This window comes from Amblyraja radiata, chromosome 3, assembly GCF_010909765.2.
Source record: "Amblyraja radiata isolate CabotCenter1 chromosome 3, sAmbRad1.1.pri, whole genome shotgun sequence".
Lineage (NCBI taxonomy): Eukaryota > Metazoa > Chordata > Chondrichthyes > Rajiformes > Rajidae > Amblyraja > Amblyraja radiata.
In genome coordinates this window covers 25,786,553-25,814,469 of record NC_045958.1, presented here as the reverse complement: position 1 = coordinate 25,814,469, position 27,917 = coordinate 25,786,553, and the positions used below count along the sequence as shown (strand labels likewise).

Here is a 27,917-nt window from a genome sequence, read left to right as displayed (position 1 = left end):
AAAGAACGTCCTTTAATTATGAAGCTATGACCTCTAGCGCTAGACTCTCCCAGCAGGGAAACATCCTTCCACATCCACTCTATCCAAGCCTTTCACTATTCTGTACATTTCAATGAGGTCCCTCCTCATTCTTCTCAACTCCAGCGAATATAGGCTCAGTGCCATCAAACGCTCATCATATGTTAACCTACTCATTCCTGGGATCATTCTTGTCAACCCCCTCTGGATCCTCTCCAGAGCCAGCACATCCTTCCTCAGATATGGTGCCTAAAATTGCTCACAATATTCCAAATGCAGCCTTACCAGCACCTTATAGAGCCTCAGCATTACATCCGTTTGTGTATATAAGCCCTCTTGAAATAAACGCTAGCATTACATTTGCTTTCTTTAGTACTGATTCGACTTGCAGATTAACTTTTGGGGAATCCTACACCAGCACTCGCAAGTCCCTTTGCACCTCCGAATTCTGGATTCTCTCCTCATTTAGAAAATAATCTACACCTTTATTCTTACTACCAAAATGCATGACTCCACACTTTGCTACACTATATTCCATCTGCCACATCTCTGCCCACTCTCCCAACCTGTCCAAGTCTTTCTGCAGAGTCCCTGCTTTCTCTACACTACCTGCCCCTCCACCTATTTTCGTACCATCCGCAAACCTGCCACAAAGTCTTTAATCAAAATCATTAATATACAATGTGAAGAGCAGCGGCCCTAGCACTGAACCCTGCGGAATTCCGCTAGTCACTGGCAGCCAACAGAAAAAGCCCCCTTTATTGTCACTGTGCCTTCTGCCTACAAGCCAACCTGATATGCATGCTAGTATCTGCCCTTTGATACCATGGGTTCTCATCTTCCTTAGTGGCACCTTGTCAAGGGCTTTCTGAAAATCTCGGTATACCACATCTACTGACTCTCCTTTGTCTGTCCTGTTATTTACTTCTTCAAATAATTGCAGCAAAATAACTATCCTATCTGTCTCTGACGCTGTCTTCAGGGAATCATGCACTACTCCCAGACCCCTCAGCTCCACCATACTCCCCAAGCCCGACTGTTCACTGTGACCATCCTGCTGTGGTTTGATTTCCCAAAATACAACACCGCACTCGTATCTCAATTAAATTCCATTTGACATTCCTTGGCCAACTTGCCCAGTTGATCAAGATCCGGCTGTAATTAGTGATAACCAGCTTCACTGTGTGCAATAGCACCCATTCTTGTGTCATCTGCAAATGTACTAATCATGTTGTGTATATTTTCATCCAAGATGTTGATGTAGAAACCAAAGGACAATGACCCTGGAAGTAGGCTTGAATTATTTGTGGGAGGGTTCCACACTTCCCACTTTGAATTTATTAGCTTCAAAGTGCTGTTTCAAGCACGGACTAATTCTTATCTTCTAAATGCAGCTCTTGTACCGGAATGCAGTCCACAATTATTCAGAAGTGATTTGAGCAATCAGTGAAGGGACACTATTTCAATCAATGTTTAGATTATGATTTGTGTCACTCGAGTGGTGGGTCCATTGAGTGTGGCTGCCTAGCCTGCAGCTGTCTGTCCTTTCATTCATTTTGTTATTTTTAGTCTGTTTTTGGAGGTCTGTTAGTCTTTTTTATGTGGGGGTAGGGGAAAACTGTTTTCTTAGTTACTTCCTGATCGAGGATGCGACTATTCTCTGAGCCGCATCTTCGCCCCCCTCCTCGCAGCCCACCACTTGGATTGATGCGGTCTTTCCTGCCGGAGACCGGCCAGAGCCTCAGTTTCAGCAGCAGCGGCGCAGCACTGGAGTCCACTGCGGAGCGAGCGATGCCTTACTGGGGTCGCCGTGTTGGAGCTCCGGAGTGCTGGGACCGCGACTTTGACACCATGGAGCTGTGGTCTGCGGAACTTCCAGCCGCTGGCGGCGCTGACTTTAGCATCGCTGAGCCCTGGGATCTCTCGCCGAGGTCGCTAGCGTTGAATCTCAGCCCAGCTCGGTTGTGGACTTCGGAAGCCGCGGTCTCCGGTAGGAAGCGGCCGATTCGGAGGCTCTGGGCAGCTGAGAGTGTTCTTCCGTTCGAGGGCCTGAAATATCGGGCCCGTAGCGGCGACTGCGGAGGCCTCAATAGGCCCCGACCATGGGTGAACAGAGGAAGAGGACTGAACTTTGGTGCCTTTCCTCACAGTGGGAAACATTGATTCCGCTGTGGGGGGATGTTTTTTATGTTTTATGTTAAATTCTAAAGTGTTGTGTTTATCTTATTTGTGTGCGGCATTGTAACTCAAATTTCACTGCACCAATTGGTGTATGTGACAATAAATGTCCTTTGTCCTTTTTGAAACATAAAAGATTTTGTGGTACCGCATTCAAGGATCAGGCAGATCATCTAAATTCAGTGCAGTCTTCAGAGCGACAGTGCAGGATGCTGATCTATGATTTGTTTTGATTTAATGTGATAAGTAGCAAAGTAGATATTCAACCTGGAAATGCAGCTGTTACAGTGTATTCAATCTGGGCAAAGTCTCCTGCTTGCAATGTAATACAATACCTGATCATCACATAAAGATGTGTATTTGGATGGATTGGTTTTCATGTAAATGTTAAAGAAGATACGTTACACACTTTTACTCATGGCAGGCATTTGCACTGAAATTGCAACAGATACAGTTTGCTTTGCAATGGATAGAGAACGATAATTTCCCACAAATGTTTAAACATAAATTGTGGGTTTAACAGCTCCGAATTAGTGGCCTGTGACCTGAACCCATCTATCTTTCCCTTCAATTTTACAACCTTCTTGGTACTCTCAGCTTGTCCAGGCGGTAGTTAAAACTGCATTCCTTCATCTAGTTTTTGATCGTTGCATCTTATGCCTCCTTCTTGTCAATTTATTTTTGACTGATTATGTCTTGGGAGATTTTGCTTTCAGGGCAGTATAAAAATGAAAACAGCTACTCTTAGCAATCAGATCCTGACTTTGTATTCGATGTAAATTAACTTGCATTCCTTATCACTTCTTCTTCTTCTTGCGTATGGCGTGCACAGCCTAAAGTTGTATGACAACTTGTTCTATTAGATCTTATTTGATTGTGCACACCAGGTTGACTGCATTCGTCGAAACAGGGAGGACCACATGAAGGTTGCAATCTTCCAACATAGACACAAATACTGGAGTAACTCAGCAGGACAGTGAGCATCTCAGGAGAAAAGGAATGGATGACGTTTCGGGTAGTGACTTCTTCAGACAGTATCACTATCCTGATTAAACATATTTGTTAGAATTCGCAACAAACATATTGTGCAGCATTCTACCCATTATGGCTGAAGACAAGATGATACTCCATTCAATTTGATTCTGTCACATTGAATGTCATTCAATTTGATTTCTATGTCACATAGTCATAGAGAGATACAGTGTGGAAACAGGTCCTTCGGCTCAACTTTCCCACACCTGCCAACATGTCCCAGCTACACTAGTCCCACCTACCCGTGTTTGGTCCATATCCCTCCAACCTGTCCTATCCATGTAAGTGTAGGAATCTATTCTAATTAATCCATGCAACTCACCATATCCTTTCAAAATCTGCACATGTTGTAGTGTATTGAACAAAAACTCTAAATTGCTCTGAAATTTATTTATTTAGTTATAACTGCATCAATATAAATTATAGATTAAATCTATTTCTAAAATGAAATCCTGAGCCTAATCGCTAGTCCAAACCAGTTAATGAATACAGTCTGATAATCATTTTAATTTTTACCATCAAACAAGGCTTACGTACTCAAAAGTTGTGGCATATCTGAGAAAATTTGTTATTTGACAGATAAAAAATAAGTGCAGGAGTAGGCCATTCTGCCGTATGAGCCAGTATCTCCATTCAGTATGATCATTGCTGATCATCCAAAATCAGTACCCCGTTCTGGCTTTTCCCCCATATCCCTTGATTCCCTTAGCCCCAAGAGCTAAATCTAACTCTCTCTTGAAAACATCCAGTGAATTTTGTGGCAGAGAATTCCAGATTCACAACTCTCGAGGTGAAGAAGAGCTTCCTCATCTCAGTCTTAAATGGTCTACCCCTTATTCTTAAACTGTGACCCCTGGTTCTGGACTCCCCCAACATCGGGAATATTTTTCCTGCATCTACCCTGTCTAATCCTCTAAGAATTTTTATATGTTTCTGTAAGATTTCCTCTCATCCTTCAAAATTCCAGCGAATACACAGAATGTAATTGAATTTGATTCTATGTCACAGAGAGATACAATGTGGGAACAGGCACTTCTGCCCAACTCAGCGATCAAACATTTTGCATTCTAATTTATTGCAGCTAATTGCTTGTGAACATTTTTGTATTTTTTTGCTCACTCATTACCAGTGGCAAAAATCAAAGTGATTTAAATAATCAACAAGGTCTGAAGAAGGGTTTCGGCCCAAAACATTGCCTATCTCCTTCGCTCCATAGATGCTGCTGCACCCGCTGAGTTTCTCCAGCATTTTTGTGTTACCTTCGATTTTCCAGCATCTGCAGTTCCTTCTTTAACAATTTCAACTTGTTCAATTGCCACCAAATTTCCAGTTTGCTGTTCTAGGAACAGCATCTCATTTTTCATCTGTTGACATATTGCAGCTTTCCAGACATTTTCAAATTCTCCAACTTCAAATAAGTCACTTTCTTGCACTGTATCAAAACTGATAATGTTTTACTGCAAGTGGGCCATTCGTCTCAATATTTAAAAAACATGTTATTTTCCCCTCTTCTCCATTATTGCACCTTGATCTGCAACACATCACACTCCATCTAACTACTCCACTAAAAACGAATCTCAACCACAGCACAGGCTTTAACCTTATGCAGTTACATCCTTTGGTTTACCCCGTCCTCCCACAACCTCTGCAACTTAAAGCTGGTTTATTTCCCCAACCAGTTCTGAAAAAAAGGGTCTTCCATAGAAGCTACTTGACTTTCCAATAATTTCTAGCATTTTCCAGTATTATAGAGGTTTGTTATAACGAGGGTTGACTGTATTAAGCTTCCAGAAAGGTAGTGAGACTTCAACTGACTTTTTAATAAATAAAATAAACATTAACTTTGCCCAAAATCAGTAAAAAAAAATTGAGATCCAAATAGCAGAGATGAGAATACAGTTACACCACCAATTTTCCTGCAACTGGTAGTCCGGCACCTCCTTTAATCTGTAAAAATTCAGAGTGTGCACTTGAAATCCTGAAAATGTGGCGCCCAGGCTAGGGTGAGGTGGGCGATCTCGACCTCATCGAGACTTCTGCACCGATTTTGCTCCCTGTGGCCAAGGCTCTGGACCTCTGGCCGGCAGATCTGTTCCAATAGGTGACTTCCAAGGCCTACTTTGCAGGTCTGTAACTTGGCTCCTCAGCTACCTAGGTGGACTGTTACAGTACTGTTTGACTCATCTCAGAGGCAGTGACTACTGTTGGTCCAGCAAAACGGATAATCCAGAAAGGCTCCGGAATTGAGGATGCCGGGAATAAAACTAAACAAAAAACAGTGATGGACCGGTGTAGTTACCCCTAACATCATTGCAGTATTTACTGGAACATTATACCAAAATAGTTTGAACAAAATTGGCCAATCAGAACAAAATGATAAACCTTCTATTTGTCAAAATCTTACTAACATGCAGGGGTGGGAGATTGCAACCTTCATGTGGTCCACCCTGTTTCGACTAATGCAATCAACCTAACGTGCACAAACAATTAGATCAAATAGAACAAGTTTAAGCTGTGCACGCCATACGCAAGAAGACGACGAACATGCAACAAGATGGCTACATGACTTCCTCAGGAAAGCATCATCAGACCAACAAACTTCCGCTTGTTCAACAGCAAGTCTTCATCACCTCAGGAATGAAGCAGTTTACAGTTAATTCCAGTCTCCATTCTAACCATAACACAGATAATGAAGAAGCAACAATGTTAACCCACTATATGAACACATTCTAAGTGAATAAGTTCTAAATGTACCCAAATCTCCCAACCAACTTTATATGAACCTAAATCTTGTATAGCATTTTTCACTATGAGCCCACAGGGAGATAACATTCAAGAACTGGTTCACATTTGCCAGGTAATGTATATGTAAACAATTTAGCAAATATAAGCAGCTCAGTTAATTGTAGAATCTTAGTGAAGAGGAAATAATCTACTCTTGGAGCTATTGCTGGCCAAAATCTGGTTGGATCATTATTTCAATGCAGTGGCTACAAGCACAGAAGCACTGACTGGTCGTTCAATTCCTGGCCCATCAATGTCTCCTCCCTATCTGTAAAGGTTATATTCACGACTTGCCAGAAGTTTCCATTGACACATCATGCCTTTCCTACGATTTATATTATGAAGAGTAGATTACACAAAGCAGAGAAAACAAAGTGACACATCCACGACTGACAATAGAAATTACAGATATTATCAAACCGACAGAAAAGGCTTATCACATTGGCTGAAATTACAGTAGGTATGAGAATAGGGAACATTTTATAACTCAGGAAATGAGGACCAAGAATTGCATTAAGAAATGTAAGATAGATTATGAGAATGGAGTGTCACAAAAGCCAAACAATCTTTTAGGAAGAAAAAAGGAAAATTCTAGTCTGGGCAAATGTGTGTTCTTGTAGACAGAGGCTGGACTATTTATAATGAGGAATTAATAAATTACAAAGGAATAAAGAAATGCATCTGTCTTCAACAAAGAAATCGCAAGAAAACTTGCCAGGTTGTGAATATCGAGGAAGGTGTGGAGAGACTTCAAGTGGACATGGCAAGCTGAGTGATGGCAAAAACTTAAATGCAATACAATGTCAAAAAATGAGGCCATTCACTACACTGCACATAATAAACAGTTAAATGGTGAGAGACTGATTAGAGTCAAGAGTGTTTTATTGTCATATGTCCAAGATAGAACAATGAAAGTCTTACATGCTGCAGCACAACAGAATATATAAACATAGTACACTGCAAACAATATGATAAACGAGAGAGAAAAAAAGTTCAGTTTGTAAACACAGTGCCCTCCATAATGTTTGGGACAAAGACCTATCATTTATTTATTTGCCTCTGTACTCCACAATTTGAGATTTGTAATAGAAAAAAAACACATGTGGTTAAAGTGCACATTGTCAGATTTTATTAAAGGGTATTTTTATACATTTTGGTTTCACCAAGTATAAATTACAGCAGTGTTTATACATAGTCCCCCCCCCCTTTCAGGGCACCATCATGTTTGGGACACATGGCTTCACAGGTGTTTGTAATTGCTCAGGTGTGTTTAAATGCCTCCTTAATGCAGGTATAAGAGAGCTCTCAGCACCTAGTTTTTTCCCCAGTCTTTCCATCACCTTTGGAAACTTTTATTGCTGTTTATCAACATGAGGACCAAAGTTGTGCCAATGAAAGTCAAAGAAGCCATTATGAAATTGAGAAACAAGAATAAAACTGTTAGAGACATCAGCCAAACCTTAGGCTTACCAAAATCAACTATTTGGAACATCATTAAGAAGAATGAGAGCACTGGTGAGCTTACTAATCGCAAAGGGACTGGCAGGCCAAGGAAGACCTCCACAGCAGATGACAGAAAAATTATCTCTATAATAAAGAAAAATCCCCTAACATCTGTCCGACACATCAGAAACAGTCTTCAGGAGTCAGGTGTTGATTTGTCAGGTGTTGACTGTCCATAGAAAACTTCATGAACAGAAATACAGAGGCTACACTGCAAGATGCAAACCACTGGTTAGCTGCAAAAATAGGATGGCCTGGTTACAGTTTGCCAAGAAGTACTTAAAAGAGCAACAGTTCTGGAGAAGGGTCTTGTGGACAGATGAGACGAAGCTTAACATATCACAGTGATGGCAAGAGCAAAGTATGGAGGAGAGAAGAAACTGCCCAAGATCCAAAGCATACCAGCTCATCTGTGAAACACAGTGGTGGGGTTGTTATGGCCTGGGCATGTATGGCTGCTGAAGGTACTGTTCACTTATCTTCATTGATGATACAACTGCTGATGGTAGAAGCATAATGAATTCTGAAGGGTATAGACACATCCTATCTGCTCAAGTTCAAACAAATGCCTCAAAACTCAATTGGCAGGCAGTTCATTCCACAGTAAGACAATGATTCCAAACATACTGCTAAAGCAACAAAGGAGTTTATCAAAGCTAAAAAATGGTCAATTCTTGGGTTGACAAGTCATTCAACCGATCTGAACCCAATTGAGCATGCCTTTTATATGCTGAAAAGAAACCTGAAGGGGACTAACCCCCAAAACAAGCATAAGCTAAAGATGGCTGCAATACAGAGCATCACCAGAGAAGATATCCAGCAACTGGTGATGTCCATAAATCATAGACTTTAAGCAGTCATTGCATGCAAAGGATATGCAACAAAATACTAAACATGACTACTTTCATTTACATGACTGCTGTGTCCTAAACATTATGGTGCCCTGAAATGGGGGGACTATGTAAAAACACTGGTGTAATTTCTACATGGTGAAATGAAAATGTATACAAATGGCCTTTATTAAAATCTGACAATGTACATTTTAACCACATGTGATTTTTTTTCTATTACAAATCTCAAATTGTGGAGTACAGAGGCAAATATAAATAAATGGTGTCTTATATCTTATATAAATATATATCCAAAGTGGCACTGGTAAACAAGGCCTATATATAAATGCAGTGGGTAACTAATGAAGGAAAATGATATGTTAGCCATTATTATGAGATTTGATCATAGGAACAAGGAAGTGATTGCAATTGTGTGGACTACACTTGTGTGTTGTGTGCAGTTTTGCTACCTTACCCAAGAAAGGATGAACTTGCCATAGAAAGTGGCCACTAAGATTCACAACATTAGTTTCTGCTTGGCAGGTTTACTGTATACAATTGGAGTGAATACACTGGGATTCTTCTCTGGATTTTAAATAGGATGAGACGAGACGTTGAAACTTTAAAAATTCTTAAGGTGCTTGATAGGTTGGTTGAAGGGGGAAGTGTCTAGGACCAACAGACACAGTTTCAGAATAAGGGGCAGGCATCTAGGACCAACATGACAAGATATTCTTTCCCTCTGAAAGTGTGAACCTTTGGAATTTATTATCCCAGAGGCTTATTCATAGCGTTCAAGACAAAAATCCGTATCTATGGATGTAAAATGAATCAAGGAACGTAAACAGCACTGAAAGTGGCACTGAGACAAGTGTTCAACCATAACTCCTACTCTTTTTTCATGTATTCTTATATTATTTCCCATTTTACATCAGAGAACTGCGTATCTTACACAAATTATCATTCATCATTAATGCTGTGACAGAATCTTGAAATTCCCTCTCTGATACCAATATAAAATTATCTTTATTACAGGGACCTCAGGGAGTTAAATAATAGGAATAGCCATTATTATGCCATTGCATCTTGTCTGTCTGTCTGTCCGTCCGTCCGTCCGTCCGCCCGCCCGTCCGTCTGTCTATCTATCTCTCTATCTATCTCTCTATCTATCTATTATTAAAACTGTGTGTGTGTGTGTGTGTGTGTGTGTGAGAGTGTGTGTGTGTATGTCATATTCTTGCCCTTTGATTCGTTACTCCGCCAAAACCACACGCAAAAACGCCGAGATTTTTTCCATTTTGCTAGCCATTTCACTTTTACATTCGCTCATCCACTCCTCATTAAATGTAGTCTTTTTTCAGTACACATTTTTAATAAAATCCTTCCCCCCCCCCCCCACTCACTCATTTTTTCGCCTCCTGCTGGCCAGCGACCATAACGGCTGCTGCCGCCCGGGTCTCCTCCAAAAACGCCAAACATTTTCCCATTTCGCTAGCGATTTTACTTCCTCCACTCCCCCCCCCCCCCCTCCAGCCCGGCTCTGTCACGCTGGCCGAAGCCAAAGATCGCCTGCTCCCCCCCCGCTGTTTTTCACCGTCCTCGCTGGCTTGCACTGTTCGAAAATCCCTCGCGTCAATGGCCTGTCGGCCTGCAGGCGCATTGAGGGCGTACGCAGCGTCTCGACGTCGTAGGCAGCTTCTTGACGGCGTACACCTAGCGCGTGGCGTTGTGTGATAACGTCAGGCCGCCCCCTCCCCTTGCAACCGCACGTTGCGGCAACAGACCCAACGGGTCTGCACTTGGTCTAGTATACTTTTAAAACTGTGTGTGTGTGTGTGTGTATGTCATTTTGCCTTTGAAACGTATCTCCTCGAAAAACAGACGTAAAAAGGTGGAGATTTTTACATATTTCGGTAGGGATTTAACCGGTCAATTATTTTCCCAGATGTTGAATAAAGTTGTTCACAAAACTCACTTTTAAAAAAATTATCGCCGCTTGCCTGCTGCTGACGTCACAATGCCCATATGCCCACCAATCTAGGCCCCCCCGCCGCTGTGGATGAATGCAGCTGCTGTCAACGCGCATGCGCAGTTTTCCACGAGGTACGTTCGCCCACCCCCCTCCCCCGTTCTTCAAAAGGCACAGAAAGATCGAGAACGTTCTGCAGCAAAGCTTCTACAGCTCAGCTACAGGATCTTTGTTCTGCAGATCGTTCGCGCGCTGAAGGAGGTTTTCCTCACTGTCGGCGCAGCTCGTGAAGCTCCGCCCGTCCACTCAGCCAAAGATCAAGCCGGTGCTGTCTCTCTCCGTTGTTCGCAGCAAAGATTCTATAGCAAGCAGCCCACTCACTCGCCCGGTTCCCCCCGTTCTTCAAAATGCGCAGAAAGAACGAGCGTTCTGCAGATCGGGAGGTCAGCGGAGGTCACAACCGGTCACCGGAGTCCACTGGCTTCTGAATCCTCTCCGTCTCCCCCGCCCGATGGTAGAACATGGCGGCGGCCGTTAACCTCGCACGGGGCACGCGATGAGAAGGCAGCCCTCGAGGCCATTATTCCCTCTGGGAAACCTGCCCCTCCCTCCCGTTGCAAACTGAAGGCACTGCCAATTAATAATATTAATATAATATCAAGGGGGGTAGTTAGCGTGTATGCGGGGGGGCAGTTAGTGTATGTGTGGGGGTGGTTAGTGTTTGTGACGCCGCATGCCGCCCCCCACCCCCCCCCCCCCCCCGCAACCGCACGATGGGGTAACAAACCCAACAGGTCTGCACTTGGTCTAGTAACTATTAAAACTCTCATTGGTTTGTTGGTTTGTAACAGATTCTATTTCGCGAATATTAGTTTAAGGCGTTTGTGGATTTACTCCTCCACCCTATGTCGTAACGGAGAAAGTTTTTCCTCCTCCACATTTTTTTTGAAAATTAGAAAGTTTGCTTATTAATTTCCCTGCTTTTTTAGTAAAAAACATCAAATAAAATTAAAATCAAACTGCCGCATGAGTCACAGTGCCATCTCGCAGATGTCTAATCACAATGGATCTCATTTACATATGACATCACAATGGGATAGTGGTGGGAGATTGGAACCCTCACGTGGTCCCACGAATGCAATCAACCTGGCATGCACAATCAAATAAAATCAAATAGAGCGAGTTGTCCTACCCCCCTCCCTATCTACCCCCTCCCTCTCCACCCCCCTCCACTCCCCGTCCCCCCTCCACCTCTACCCCTCCTATCCTCCCCTTCTCTCTCCCCCCTCCTCTCTCTCCCCCTCCTCTTTCCCCTCCTCCCTCTCCCGCTCTTCTCTCCCCCTCCACTCTCCCCCCTCCAATCTCCCTCCTCCTCCCCCTCTCCTCTACCACCCTCTCCCTCCCCCCCTCTGCCCCCTCCCCTCCACCCCCCTCCCCTCTACCCCCTCCACTCCCCCTCCATCTATTCTCTTCCCCCTCTCCACCCTCCCTTCCACCTCTCCCCCTCTCTCCCTCCTCTTCTCTTCCCCCTCCAACTCTCCCCATCTTCTCTCCCCTCCAACTCTCCACCTCCCTCACTCACCCCTCCTCTCTCTCCCCTCTACTCTCGCTCTCCCCTGTAATCTCTCTCTCCCCCTCCCTCCCTTCCACCCTCTGCCTTTACCCCACTCCCCCCTTCTCTCTCTCCCCTTCTCTCGCTTTCCCTCCTCTTTCCCCATCCTCTCCCCCTCCACTCTCCCCCTCTCCTCTCTCCCCCTCCAATCTCTCCACCTCTTCCCCCATTCCTCTCCTCTCCCCTCTCCCTCCTTCCCTCTCCTCCCCTCTCCCTCTACCACCCACCTTCCTCCTACCCATCTCCCCCTTCACCCTCCCCACTATCCTCCCCTCCCACCCTCATCACCCTCTCTCTCCCTTTCCCCCTCTCTCTCCCTCCCCTCTCCCCTCTCCTCCCCACTCTCTCCCCATCATCTCTCCCCCCCCTTCACCTCCCCACTCTCTCCTCATCCCCCTACCCCCTCCTCCTCCCTCCCTCCTCCTCCTCCCCCCTCTCTCCTTCCCCTCCCCATCCCCCTCCCCATCGCCCCTCTCCCCTTCCCCTCTCCCTCCCACTCCCCACTCTCTCCCCCTTTCCCTCCCCCTCCGCCCACCTCTCTCCCCCATCCTCTTCCTGCCTCTCCACCCCCTCTCCATCCCATCTCCCCCCTCTCCCTCCACCCCCCTTCTCTCTCCCCTCCCTCCCATCTCCACCTACCTTCTCACCCTCCTCCCCCATCCCCCCTCCCCCATCCTCCCCCCCCCCCTTGTGTGTGGGAGGCAGTTAGTGTGTGTGTGAAGCCGCAGCCCCCCCCGCAACCACATGTTGAGGGGACGGGACACAGTGGTCTCCCCTCTCCCCACCCCGTCTCCCCCTACCCCCCTCTCACCCCCTCCCCTCTCCCCCGTGTGTGTGTGTGGGGTGGTCAGTGTGCGTGTGAAGCCGCAGCACCCCGCACCCAGTGGGTCTGCACTTGGTCTAGTGGATAATAAATGCACCCTTGATAACATTGCCCATGTCCTACTATCAAAAAGAACATGAAAACTGAATCCTATTAATAATTAGCACAGTTGTATTATAATTCACTGTTAGATATTATACATAAATAACAAAATCAGTGAGAAAAACATTTATTTTGATGAAGTTATTTTACATTACCTCCAAAAGCTGCAAAACCTGGATCAATGTGCAAAGGGTTCCAGTCTCCATTCAGTCGATATAAAGCAGCCTAGAACAGAGGAATCGTTGTGTAGGAAAGAACTGCAGATGTTGGTTTACACTGACGATAGACACAAGATGCTGGAGTAACTCAGTGGGTCTGGAGAAAATGTTGGAGAAAATGAATAGGTGGCGTTTCGGGTCGAGACCCATGTTCAGTCTGAAGAAGGGTCGCGACCCAAAACGTCACCTGTTCCTTTTCTCAAGAGATGCTGCCTGACCCGCTGAGTTACTCCTGCATTTTGTGCCCATCTAAGAGGAATCATTTCCATATAAATCATTACAGTATTTCGTGACATTTAAAAGCACATGTCACGCATTGTTAATTTTGCAACATTTCAAAACACATTTCATAATTCATTAAATTTGCAATGTCTTACATTAGTCTGATTGGCTCATGTAACCTCTGCATCTATGGGGTTGATTCAGCAAATTTTAATATCTGTCTCTCTTGTGGTGTGCATCTTACTTGCCAATCAAACTATGACTGAATGTTGTTTATATGCAGGCATGGGCTGCTTCTCCCACTGAGTTGTGAAATTTGTGCAAACATCAAGGGAGAGAGAAAACAGGAAATTATAGACCAGTTATCCCGACATCGATGGTGGGGAAGATGCTGGAGTCAATTATAAAAGATAAAATAGTCGAACATTTGGATAGCAGTAACAGAATCGGTCCGAGTCAGCATGGATTTATGAAGGGGAAATCATGCTTGACTAATCTTCTGGAATTGTTTGAAGATGTAACTCGGAAAATGGACAAGGGAGAGCCAGTGGATGTAGTGTCCCTGGACTTTCAGAAAGCATTTGATAAGTTCCCACATAGGAGATTAGTGGGCAAAATTAGGGCACATGGTATTGGGGGTAGAGTGCTGACATGGATAGAGAAGTGGTTGGCAGACGGGAAACAAAGATAAGGATTAACGGGTCCCTTTCAGAATGGCAGGCAGTGACTAGTGGGGTACCGCAAGGCTCGGTGCTGGGACCGCAGCTATTTACAATATACATCAATGATTTGGATGAAGGGATTCAAAGTAACATTAGCAAATTTGCAGGTGACACAAAGCTGGGTGGCAGTGTGAACTGTGAGGAGGATGTTATGAGAATGCAGGGTGACTTGGACAGGTTGGGAGAGTGGGCAGATGCATGGCAGATGAAGTTTAATGCGGATAAATGTGAGGTTATCCACTTTGGTAGCAAAAACGAGAAGGCAGATTACTATCTAAATGGCGTCAGGTTGGGAAAAGGGGAAGTACAACGGGATCTGGGGGTCCTTGTTCATCAGTCTATGAAAGTAAACATGCAGGTACAGCAGGCAGTGAAGAAAGCGAATGGCATGTTGGCCTTTATAACAAGAGGAATCGAATATAGGAGCAAAGAGGCCCTTCTGCAGTTGTACAGAGCCCTAGTGAGACCGTGCAGTTTATTGTGTGCAGTTTTGGTCCGCTAATGTGAGGAAGGATATTCTTGCTATTGAGGGAGTGCAGCGTAGGTTTACAAGGTTAATTCCCGGGATGGCGGGACTGTCATATGCTGAGAGAATGGAGCAGCTGGGCTTGTACACTCTGGAGTTTAGAAGGATGAGAGGAAATCTCATTGAAACATATAAGATTGTTAAGGGTTTGGACACGCTAGAGGCAGGAAAGATGTTCCCGATGTTGGGGGAGTCCAGAACCAGGGGCCACAGTTTAAGAATAAGGAGTAAGCCATTTAGGACGGAGACGAGGAAACACTTTTTCTCACAGAGCAGTGAGTCTATGGAATTCTCTGCCTCAGAGGGCGGTGGAGGACGGTTCTCTGGATGCTTTCAAGAGAGAGCTAGATAGGGCTCTTAAAAATAGCGGAGTCAGGGGATATAGGGGAGAAGGCAGGAACGGGGTACTGATTGGGGATGATCAGCCATGATAGAAACATAGAAACATAGAAATTAGGTGCAGGAGTAGGCCATTCTGCCCTTCGAGCCTGCACCGCCAATCAATATGATCATGGCTGATCATCCAACTCAGTATCCCGTACCTGCCTTCTCTCCATACCCTCTGATCCCCTTAGCCACAAGGGCCACATCTAACTCCCTCTTAAATATAGCCAATGAACTGGCCTCGACTACCCTCTGTGGCAGGGAGTTCCAGAGATTCACCACTCTCTGTGTGAAAAAAGTTCTTCTCATCTCGGTTTTAAAGGATTTCCCCCTTATCCTTAAGCTGTGACCCCTTGTCCTGGACTTCCCCAACATCGGGAGCAATCTTCCTGCATCTAGCCTGTCCAACCCCTTAAGAATTTTGTAAGTTTCTATAAGATCCCCTCTCAATCTCCTAAATTCTAGAGAGTATAAACCAAGTCTATCCAGTCTTTCTTCATAAGACAGTCCTGACATCCCATGAATCAGTCTGGTGAACCTTCTCTGCACTCCCTCTATGGCAATAATGTCCTTCCTCAGATTTGGAGACCAAAACTGTACGCAATACTCCAGGTGTGGTCTCACCAAGACCCTGTACAACTGCAGTAGAACCTCCCTGCTCCTATACTCAAATCCTTTTGCTATGAAAGCTAACATACCATTCGCTTTCTTCACTGCCTGCTGCACCTGCATGCCCACTTTCAATGACTGGTGTACCATGACACCCAGGTCTCGCTGCATCTCCCCTTTTCCTAGTCGGCCACCATTTAGATAATAGTCTGCTTTCCTGTTTTTGCCACCAAAATGGATAACCTCACATTTATCCACATTATACTGCATCTGCCAAACATTTGCCCACTCACCCAGCCTATCCAAGTCACCTTGCAGTCTCCTAGCATCCTCCTCACAGCTAACACTGCCCCCCAGCTTCGTGTCATCCGCAAACTTGGAGATATTGCCTTCAATTCCCTCATCCAGATCATTAATATATATTGTAAATAGCTGGGGTCCCAGCACTGAGCCTTGCGGTACCCCACTAGTCACTGCCTGCCATTGTGAAAAGGACCCGTTTACTCCTACTCTTTGCTTCCTGTTTGCCAGCCAGTTCTCTAACCACATCAATACTGAACCCCCAATGCCGTGTGCTTTAAGTTTGTAAACTAATCTCTTATGTGGGACCTTGTCGAAAGCCTTCTGGAAGTCCAGATACACCACATCCACTGGTTCTCCCCTATCCACGCTACTAGTTACATCCTCGAAAAATTCTATAAGATTCGTCAGACATGATTTACCTTTTGTAAATCCATGCTGACTTTGTCCAATGATTTCACCACTTTCCAAATGTGCTGCTATCCCATCTTTAATAACAGACTCTAGCAGTTTCCCCACTACCGATGTTAGACTAACTGGTCTGTAATTCCCCGTTTTCTCTCTCCCTCCCTTCTTAAAAAGTGGGGTTACGTTTGCTACCCGCCAATCCTCAGGAACTACTCCAGAATCTAAAGAGTTTTGAAAGATTATTACTAATGCATCCACTATTTCTGGAGCTACTTCCTTAAGTACTCTGGGATGCAGCCTATCTGGCCCTGGGGATTTATCGGCCTTTAATCCATTTAATTTACCCAACACCACTTCCCGGCTAACCTGGATTTCACTCAATTCCTCCAACTCCTTTGACCCGCGGTCCCCTGCTATTTCTGGCAGATTATTTATGTCTTCCTTAGTGAAGACGGAACCAAAGTAGTTATTCAATTGGTCCGCCATATCCTTGTTCCCCATGATCAACTCACCCGTTTCTGACTGCAAGGGACCTACATTTGTTTTAACTAATCTCTTTCTTTTCACATATCTATAAAAACTTTTGCAGTCAGTTTTTATGTTCCCTGCCAGTTTTCTTTCATAATCTATTTTTCCTTTCCTAATTAAGCCCTTTGTCCTCCTCTGCTGGTCTCTGAATTTCTCCCAGTCCTCCGGTATGCTGCTTTTTCTGGCTAATTTGTACGCATCATCCTTCGCTTTGATACTATCCCTGATTTCCCTTGTTATCCACGGATGCACTACCTTCCCTGATTTATTCTTTTGCCAAACTGGGATGAACAATTTTTGTAGTTCATCCATGCAGTCTTTAAATGTCTTCCATTGCATATCCACCGTCAACCCTTTTAGAATTAATTGCCAGTCAATCTTGGCCAATTCACGTCTCATACCCTCAAAGTTACCTTTCTTTAAGTTCAGAACCATTGTTTCTGAATTAACAATGTCACTCTCCATCCTAATGAAGAACTCAACCATATTATGGTCACTCTTGCCCAAGGGGGCACGTACAACAAGACTGCTAACTAACCCTTCCTCATTACTCAATACCCAGTCTAAAATAGCCTGCTCTCTCGTTGGTTCCTCTACATGTTGATTTAGATAACTATCCCGCATACATTCCAAAAAATCCTCTTCCTCAGCACCCCTGCCAATTTGATTCACCCAATCTATATGTAGATTGAAGTCACCCATTATAACGGTTTTGCCTTTGTCGCACGCATTTCTAATTTCCTGTTTGATACCATCTCCAACTTCACTACTACTGTTAGGTGGCCTGTACACAACACCCACCAGCGTTTTCTGCCCCTTAGTGTTTCGCAGCTCTACCCATACCGATTCCACATCCTGCAAACTAATGTCCTTCCTTTCCATTGCATTAATCTCCTCTCTAATCAGCAACGCTACCCCACCTCCTTTTCCTTTCTCTCTATCCCTCCTGAATATTGAATATCCCTGGATGTTCAGCTCCCAGCCTTGGTCACCCTGGAGCCATGTCTCCGTGATCCCAACTATATCATAGTCATTAATAGCTATCTGCACATTCAACTCATCCACCTTATTACGAATGCTCCTTGCATTGAGACACAAAGCCTTCAGGCTTGTTTTTACAACACTCTTACCCCTTATACAATTTTGTTGAAAAGTGGCCCTTTTTGATTTTTGCCCTGGATTTTCCGGCCTGCCACTTTTACTTTTCACCTTGCTACCTATTGCTTCTACCCTCATTTTACACCCCTCTGTCTCTACGCTCACACATTTAAGAAACCCTTTCCCTTTAACTCCATCCTCCACTAGCCCATTCGACACCCCACCCCCCTTATTCAGTTTAAAACCACCCGTGTAGCAGTGGCAAACCTGCCTGCCAGAATGCTGGTCCCACACCTGTTAAGATGCAATCCGTCCCTTTTGTACAGTTCCCCCTTACCCCAAAACAGATCCCAGTGATCTAAGAATCTAAATCCCTGCCCCGTGCACCAGTTCCTCAGCCACACGTTCAGGTCCCGTATCTCCCTGTTCCTGCTCTCGCCAGCACGAGGAACTGGAAGCAAACCGGAGATAACAACCCTGGAGGTCCTGCTTTTCAGCATTTTTCCGAGCTCTCCAAAGTCACGCTGCAGAATATTCATCCCCTTCTTTCCGACATCGTTTGTGCCGACATGCACTACCACTTCCGGATGTTCACCTTCGCCCTTGAGGATTTTCTGCACTCTGTCCGTGACATCCTGGATCCTGGCACCAGGAAGGCAGCACACCATCCTCGCATCCCGTCTGTTGCCGCAGAAACCCCTGTCCGTACCTCTCACAATGGAGTCTCCCACTACATTGGCCTTGCCTGCCTTAGGCCTTTTTGGTTTTGGCTCAACAGCCCTATTCGCATCACAAGCCAGTCCGCCGCCCAGTGTACACACCTCTTCTGTCCCGACAGCTTCTAAGTGGGTGAACCTGTTCACAAGAGGTACAACCCCCGGGGACGTTGGCATTCCATGCTTCCCTCCCGTTCTCACTGTCTCCCACCTTCTCTCTTCCAGTACCTTAGGTGTAACAATCGTACTGTAGGGCTTGTCAAGGAACGACTCCGTTTCTCGGACGAACCGGAGGTCATCCACTTGCTTCTCCAGTTCCCCAACACGGCCCTTCAGGAGCTCTACCTGGATGCACTTTTCGCATTTGTAACAGCCAGAGGCACCAGCGGTGTCCTTGACCTCCCACATACTGCAAGCATCACACTGAATCAGCTTGCCTGACATCTTCTTCTTTCGTCTCTCCCTCTGCAGTGTTTTGCGTAGTCTCCTCTCCTCAGCCTCCTCTCCGAAGACTCTCGAGCCAAAGACTCACACTTTTCTCACAGGGCACTTCACTCACAAGGCCGCTCACTCACTGCCGCTCCCTAAGAGCAGTCTTACTTAAATTGACTGATAAATTGCCTGATTTACCAATTTACAAACTTCTCGCCTCCCACTTGGGCTAGAGCCAATCAGTCGTATCTCTTGCTAACCTCCTGCTGCTGTTGTTGCTCCCAAAGCTACAGCAGTTCTGAGTCAAGTCTGCCTGTCCTTGACCTGTACTTAAACTGTTTTCACTTCTCTCCTCCCACTTGGGCTAGAGCCAATCAGTCGTATCTCTTGCTAATCTCCTGCTGTTGTTGCTCCCAAAGCTACAGCAGTTCTGAGTCAAGTCTGCCTGTCCTTGACCTGTACTTAAACTGTTTTCTGTGATCACATAGAAACATAGAAATTAGGTGCAGGAGTAGGCCATTCGGCCCTTCGAGCCTGCACCGCCATTCAATATGATCATGGCTGATCATCCAACTCAGTATCCCGTACCTGCCTTCTCTCCATACCCTCTGATCCCCTTAGCCACAAGGGCCACATCTAACTCCCTCTTAAATATAGCCAATGAACTGGCCTCAACTACCTTCTGTGGCAGAGAGTTCCAGAGATTCACCACTCTCTGTGTGAAAAAAGTTTTCCTCATCTCGGTCCTAAAGGATTTCCCCCTTATCCTTAAGCTGTGACCCCTTGTCCTGGACTTCCCCAACATCGGGAACAATCTTCCTGCATCTAGCCTGTCCAACCCCTTAAGAATTTTGTAAGTTTCTATAAGATTCCCTCTCAATCTCCTAAATTCTAGAGAGTATAAACCAAGTCTATCCAGTCTTTCTTCATAAGACAGTCCTGACATCCCAGGAATCAGTCTGGTGAACCTTCTCTGCACTCCCTCTATGGCAATAATGTCCTTCCTCAGATTTGGAGACCAAAACTGTACGCAATACTCCAGGTGTGGTCTCACCAAGACCCTGTACAACTGCAGTAGAACCTCCCTGCTCCCTCCCTGCATCACATTGAATGGCGGTGCTGGCTCGAAGGGCCAAATGGCCTACTCCTGCACCTATTGTCTATTGTCTATCAGCAAATATTTATACTTCTTATCTCATGATAGAAGGAAGATTATAGAAGAAAAAGCTGAAGATGGCTGGGTCAAGAAACTACCCAAAGGAACTCCTGTGGTGATGCCCTGGGGCTGAAATGATGGCCTCCAACAACCACAGTCATCTTCCTTTATAAGAGGCATGACCCCAAACACTGGACTATTTTCCCTTTGGTCCAATGGTCCTTGATGCCAATCTAAGTCCAAAGCTCCTTTGCATCAATGACCTGTTGTATAAACGGTCAGTGCAACACCATAGGAATGTTTCTGGTTTAATAAAAAAATTCCAAGCACACAGTATAAGGTGGGTGAAAAGTAACGAGTTATTGTGGAACAGATAATATTGCTAAAGGATAGATTTCCTTTTGTTCAATTAATTGAGATAATCTTCCGAGTCCTTCATTTTCTAAATTACCTCGAGCTTACAGAAAAACAAATGCAAGTCATCCTGATCTATCTTTCACATAAAATAAACTCATTAATTGCATCCAGTTAGCAACATTTTTAAACCCTGCCAGGAACTGCACACATGCTCCATATTTATTTTGCTGACATCTACAGCTATAATATGGTATATCAGTAATTCAAGGATATTATCAAAAAATAATGAACTGGAAGTATATAGTGCATTGTTATAAAATTAAATTAGTATTTTGAATTCATCCAAGTTAGGTTTGCAAAAATAGATTTTCTATTGAAAGGAAGCTCATAAAAACTGGCATAACCAAGAAAGATATACCTGGTTTGTACTAGTTACATCAGTCATTGTGGCATCAGGGGGTCTACTGGGAGGATTCACAGTAACCTGGACAAAACAAAACACTTATATTATTAACGTACTCAAAAAATAAACAATATGTTCAATGGTAAACCAATAAATGACTGACTGTCATACAATATGAATTTTGTGAAATAGAACATAGAAATGTACAGCAGAGGAACAGGTCTTACGACCCACAATATCCATGCCACACATGATACCAAATTAAACTTCTCTCTGTCTGATTAATATTCCTCCGTTCCCTGCATTTCCAAGTGTCTATCTATAAAAGCCTTTTAAATGCCTCTATCACTCTGTCAACTTCCACCCCTGGCAGAACGTCCCAGGTACCCATCATTCTAGATTAAAAGTTTATGCCGCACATCTCCTTTAAATTATGCCCGTCTCACCTTAAAGCTACTCCCTCTAGCCTTTGACATTTCCACTCTGGAAAAAAAGTTCTGGCTATATTTTCCTATCATAATTTTATATATTTCTATCAGGTCTTCCCCATAACCTCTGACATTCCAGAGAAAACAAGTTAGGTTTGTCACACAGCTCCAGTGACCTGCATTCCTCCCTGACCTCCTGTCTTTGTGGAGTTTATAGTCTCTCTGTGACTACATGGAAGTTCAAGTTCCCGCCTGCATCCTGAAGAGGTATTGGTTGATAGATTAAATTGGCTGCTGTAAATGACTTATTGTGTAATGGGCCTGTCCCACTTAGGCGACTTTTTAGGCGAGTGCAGGAGACTCTGTGCTCGCCACATGATCACCACATGGTCGCCACATGTTCGCTGGTGGTCTCTGGTGAGTCTCCTTCATGGTTGTGAGGAGTTCCCGCAGTATGGTCGCCACAAATTTTTTAACATGTTGAAAAATGTTCTGTGACCAAAAATTGGTCGCCATGGAGAAAATTGATACTTTTGTAGTCGTAGGTGCAGTTGAAGTGGGGTCTCCATGTGGTTATGGGTAGTCGAGGTAGTCGTAGGTAGTCTTAGTTAATCGCCTTTGCTGACCGGGCATTTTCATTGGTTCATTGGGGGGGAAAAAACGTACGCACGAGTTTTCAGAACCAAGGAGAACCGACCGGTAATGTTAAATGCCCGTCGAACTTCACAGCTGTGTATCTCTGGCATATTAAAAAGTTGTCTGGCTTCTTAAAAGTGTTTCCACTCCTTCTCCCCCCCTTCCCCCCTCCCCTCTTAAAGGACTTACCGTACACTGTGCTAGCCGTCTTAACCTTCCTGTTCATCGCGGTGTGTGTCTGTATCACCTTGGCTTTGCACCATGTGAATTTCAGACAGCGCTCCCCCACTTTCCCTGGCCCCCGCCTTTGCGATGCGTTTGTGTCTGTGCGTGTGTGTGTGTGCTCCACTCTGACACTCGCCGTTCCAGTTCCCGGTTTTTCAGCGAGTGCGGTCAACTTGACAGTCGCCGGCAGTCCGCTGAAAAATCGCCCAAGTGACAAAGGCCCTTTCGTGAGTATTTGAACTTTATTCAAAAGTGCTAGGACTTTATTCCTAGTGCAGGAGGATGAGTGGTGTTCTATTCTTCCCAACATCTCAACACATATCTGTACAAGATCAAAAGAGGAATTCAAAGGGCAAATGCACAGAGCCTTTCATCCAGTGCAGGGAAAATCAAGAACCAGAGGACATAGGTTTAAGGTAAGGGGGGAAAGATTTAACAGGAACCCGAGGGACGATTTTTTTTGATTTTTTAAAACACAAATGTTGGTGGGTATACGGAACAAGCTGCCGGAGGGGGCAGTTGAGGCAGGTACTATCACAACGTTTAAAATATATTTTGACAGGTACATGGATAGGATAGGTTTACAAGGATATGGGCCAAACACAGGCAGGTTGGTCGGCGTGGGCAAGCTGGGCTAAATGTCCTGTTTCCATGCTGATAAACTCAAAATAAGGTCAAATGATATTCTAGTAACGTAAACACTCTAGCCCAGTATGTGACAAGGTAAATATAATTATGATGGGGCCAGTCGTATGCTTTAGGGTAAATTGTGGTCCACCCAGGACTAAATTCTGGGTAAGATATCAACAAAAAGCAGATTGCAGATTAGACTGAGGTGTTGAAGAAGTTGAGCAAGGTTTTTTCAGTAATACACATTAGAGGTTCATGTGACACAAAATAAGATTGAAATTCTTAGAAATGTTCTTAAATTATAGAAAAATACCTTTGCATCCCTAGCACTTTCTGCAGCATAGATTTAAGCGCAAGACTAATAACATGTTATTGTTAGAATTTAAGATTGAATATTATATTTTAATAACCATCAAATTTAAAAATACATGAGCTTTTAAATGTTACTATGAAATATGCCATGTTTGACATCGCCACATTTTAATTAAATTACATATTCATCTTGCCTGGACTGGTTTGTGTGAACATACATAATCTTGCAGTTAAATAGTCTGGCGAGGGGAATGACAAGGGGAATTTGCAAAAATACATTCTTCAAACTAGCATACCTTAACTTTATCAGACGTCCTCTTTCCACCAAAGCCTCCAGCTCCAACAACAAATAAAGAGAACTGGTTAAAGCAGACCAGGTCTCTCTCATTGTAAGTATGAACTGAAGAAAAAAAATCAGTATTACTGTTAACTTTGTATAGTCTGGGCCAAGTTCCTGTAAATGTAATGTGATAGAAAATACATACAAATTATAACAAATTACCAAACACATAAGAATAATAAGAACCAAGAATGATATTTGGTAATTGGCAGGATGATTTATGACAAATCCCTTCAACAAGACAATATTCTGCACCCTCCTGGTATAACCTATATTCTTCCTTCCAATTGCAGCAATGTATTGGTATTTTTGAAATTATTGCTTTCTAAACAAGGTGATGGCGATCCAGAATGATGTACACATTAAATTTCACTATATGGCTGCTGAATGATGTGCTTGATTGCTGGTCCACCACAGCAAGTGGTGTTGAAAAAGAAACACAAAGTGCTGGAGTAACTCAGCGGGTCTGGCAGCATCTCTGGAGAATGTGGATAGGCGTCCTTTCTACAATCTGAAGTGTCATGACCTGAAAAATCACCTATTCATGTTCTCCAGGGATGCTGCCTGACCCATGAGTTACTCCAGCACTTTGTGTCTTTTCTTGTAAACCAGCGTCTGCAGCTCCTTGTTTCTACTCAGGTACTACTGAATTGTTTTCACATTTGCCTTTGCATATCCAGATCCAAAGTTTGGTCTCAAATGTTAGGAGGAAGAAAAGGTGAAGCTCAGCAGTCAAAGGGTTATGGGAATGCCAATTCTGGTGCCCATGGTTGGGGGCACTGAAGGTGGATGCCTGAAGAGATTGGCAAGTTCTGCTAGTTGGAGATCAAAACCACCTTTGTGTTCTGGGGAGTGGAAAGGAAAGAGATGTTAGGACCTGAGCAGGTCATTCTGTGATCAGTAAATGGACTGCGGCACAGGGGGTGAGGAGCCTAAAGGTTAGAGAGTAACCAGTAGGACTAGCGTTCGTTGGTTCCGCTCCAAGAGTACTATTTAAAACATATTTGTCTAAAGGACTGCTCAATGATATGCTCAAATGAACCAATTTCCCCAGCAATACTCAAATTATTTCACATTTGGAAGTGCTCATCAAATTTCCAAAGTGATGCGATTTGACCCAAATATGGTTGCCTTTGCATTTTGCTCCATGAAAAGTTTTGTTTACTTTAGAGACACAGCCCTTCAGCCCACCGAGTCCATGTCAACCACACATTCACACTCATTCAATGTTATCCCACTTTCACATTCCCTCCTATTTACAGAGGCCAATTAGCCAACAAAATCCATGTCTTTGGAATGCGGGAGAAAATCAGACTACCCGAAGGAAACCCACGTGGTCAAATGAACCAATTTCCCCAGCAATACTCAAATTATTTGCGTAATTGGCAGGATGATTTATGACAAATTATGACAAAAGGCTCAGTGCTGGGACCCCAGCTATTTACAATATATATTAATGATCTGGATGAGGGATTTGAAGGCAATATCTCCAAGTTTGCGGATGACACTAAGCTGGGGGGCAGGGTTAGCTGTGAGGAGGATGCTAGGAGACTGCAAGGTGACTTGGATAGGCTGGGTGAGTGGGCAAATGTTTGGCTGATGCAGTATAATGTGGATAAATGTGAGGTTATCCATTTTGGTGGCAAAAACAGGAAAGCAGACTATTATCTAAATGGTGGCCGACTAGGAAAAGGGGAGATGCAGCGAGACCTGGGTGTCATGGTACACCAGTCATTGAAAGTAGGCATGCAGGTGCAGCAGGCAGTGAAGAAAGCGAATGGTATGTTAGCTTTCATAGCAAAAGGATTTGAGTATAGGAGCAGGGAGGTTCTACTGCAGTTGTACAGGGTCTTGGTGAGACCACACCTGGAGTATTGCGTACAGTTTTGGTCTCCAAATCTGAGGAAGGACATTATTGCCATAGAGGGAGTGCAGAGAAGGTTCACCAGACCTTCCTGGGATGTCAGGACTGTCTTATGAAGAAAGACTGGATAGACTTGGTTTATACTCTCTAGAATTTAGGAGATTGAGAGGGGATCTTATAGAAACTTACAAAATTCTTAAGGGGTTGGACAGGCTTGATGCAGGAAGATTGCTCCCGATGTTGGGGAAGTCCAGGACAAGGGGTCACAGCTTAAGGATAAGGGGGAAATCCTTTAAAACCGAGATGAGAAGAACTTTTTTCACACAGAGAGTGGTGAATCTCTGGAACTCTCTGCCACAGAGGGTAGTCGAGGCCAGTTCATTGGCTATATTTAAGAGGGAGTTAGATGTGGCCCTTGTGGCTAAGGGGATCAGAGGGTATGGAGAGAAGGCAGGTACGGGATACTGCGTTGGATGATCAGCCATGATCATATTGAATGGCGGTGCAGGCTCGAAGGGCCGAATGGCCTACTCCTGCACCTAATTTCTATGTTTCTATGTTTCTATGGTCACAGGGAAAATGTGCAAACTTCGCACAGACAAAAACCCACGGTCAGGATTTAACCAGGGGCCTTGGCATTGTGATGCAGCAGCACTACTTACTAGTTGAGCCACTGTGCTATGCTCAATTGCAAAGCGCCAAAGTAAACAGACAATCAAATACATGTTCAAATAAATGTTCAAATTTCATGGGGAGCATGTTTAGATCAGAATTATATAACAGTGTTGCTATTTTCATCCAATATCCCTTTTTTATTATTGACAATACATTTGTTCTTTTATACACTGCGAGAATGAAAGAAATAGCAAACAAACTTAAAAGAAAAAAAAATGCCAAAGCCTGACAAAAATTGCTTTAAGTAGATAAGAGTTGCAATGAAACTCAATGTGAAAATGTTAATGACATAAGACTCACCATCTAGAAGTATGACAGCACCAGATCCTTTATCAAGAATATCTGCAATGATGCTCTCTGATTTCAGTGTCCCTACCAATTACAACACAGTTAGCATTAAACAATTAAACTTCTTAACTCTAAAACGTCAAGGCTGGTTTGCGAAAACGCTTTCACTTTACAACAGCTCAATTAAGTCACAGTATTAATAAGCAGCAATGTGAATTGCACAGCTTTTAATTAAACATTTCTCAACACTGGGAAGTAAGTACACTGTTGCACAAGAATTTAGGCTGTGCAAAGAAAATGGGCAAAAGCAATAAAGGATGTGGGAGTGGGATGGGGATCAAGGTGTGCACAGAGTTTCAATGGTGGAAGTTAATGTTTTGAATGAGAAACATGAATCCAGTTTTCACGGACATAAAAAGCCAGGATCGCTTAGCAAGGATAAAGTTTGCAAGAAGGAAGTTTAGCATTTTGAAAGGCGAGATGAGGCATTTCGAATGGTCTGCAGGTAATAGATTGTCAGAGCAGGAATGCTGTGAAATGTGATTTTGTGAATGCATGGATTAGATGTTCAATTGTAGAGAAAGATTTGTGAAAGCAAAGAGAATTGACAGTGTAAAAAGCATATGTTTGGGAACGGATTAGTTGTGGATAAGAAAAAAATCCACATGAGGAAGTTTCGAAATCGTTTCTGTAAATGTCAATTATTTCCAGGTCAATTATTAACGATCGACTGAGGCTTACGAAAGATATGAAGTAGAAACATGGGCAGATTTATGGAGATAGATCACCAACTACTCCAACTGTGAAATTTCAGAATATGCTCAAGGGTTTCAAAGGCCTAATTCTTTGGTTGTATCGCATGTAGATAAGGGAGAACCAGTGGATGTGGATCTGGACTTTCTGAAGGCTTTCGACAAGGTCCCACATAAGAGATACAAACTTAAAGCACACGGTATTGGGGGTTCAGTATTGATGTGGATAGAGAACTGGCTGGCAAACAGGAAGCAAAGAGTAGGAGTAAACGGGTCCTTTTCAGAATGGCAGGCAGTGACTAGTGGGGTACCGCAAGGCTCAGTGCTGGGACCCCAGCTATTTACAATATATATTAATGATTTGGACGATGGAATTGAATGCAACATCTCCAAGTTTGCGGATGACACGAAGCTGGGGGGCAGTGTTAGCTGTGAGTAGGATGCTAGGAGGTTGCAAGTTGACTTGCATTTTGGTGGCAAAAACAGGAAAGCAGACTATTATCTAAATGGTGGCCGATTAGGAAAAGGGGAGATGCAACGAGACCTTGGTGTCATAGTACACCAGTCATTGAAAGTAGGCATGCAGGTGCAGCAGGCAGTGAAAAAAGCGAATGGTATGTTAGCATTCATAGCAAAAGGATTTGAGTACTCGCTAGAATTTAGAAGATTGAGGGGGGATCTTATAGAAACTTACAAAATTCTTAGGGAGTTGGACATGCAAGAAGCAAGAAGATTGTTCCCGATGTTGGGGAAGTCCAGGACAAGGGGTCACAGTTTAAGGATAAAGGGGAAATCCTTTAGGACCGAGATGAGAAAAACATTTTTCACACAGAGAGT

At 44.0% G+C, this 27,917-nt stretch overlaps 1 protein-coding gene across 1 annotated transcript in view; it reads right to left on the bottom strand.

The window, feature by feature from the left end:
• hsd17b4 (hydroxysteroid 17-beta dehydrogenase 4) overlaps window positions 1-27,917 on the bottom strand; it is a 109,806-nt gene that overhangs the window by 35,795 nt on the left and 46,094 nt on the right. The window contains exons 15-18 of the mRNA XM_033017485.1: window positions 26,341-26,412; window positions 23,458-23,561; window positions 20,946-21,011; window positions 13,007-13,076 (exon numbers count right to left, since the gene is read on the bottom strand). Of these exons, the coding sequence (XP_032873376.1) occupies window positions 13,007-13,076; window positions 20,946-21,011; window positions 23,458-23,561; window positions 26,341-26,412 (312 nt within the window). The remainder of the gene's footprint in view (window positions 1-13,006; window positions 13,077-20,945; window positions 21,012-23,457; window positions 23,562-26,340; window positions 26,413-27,917) is intronic.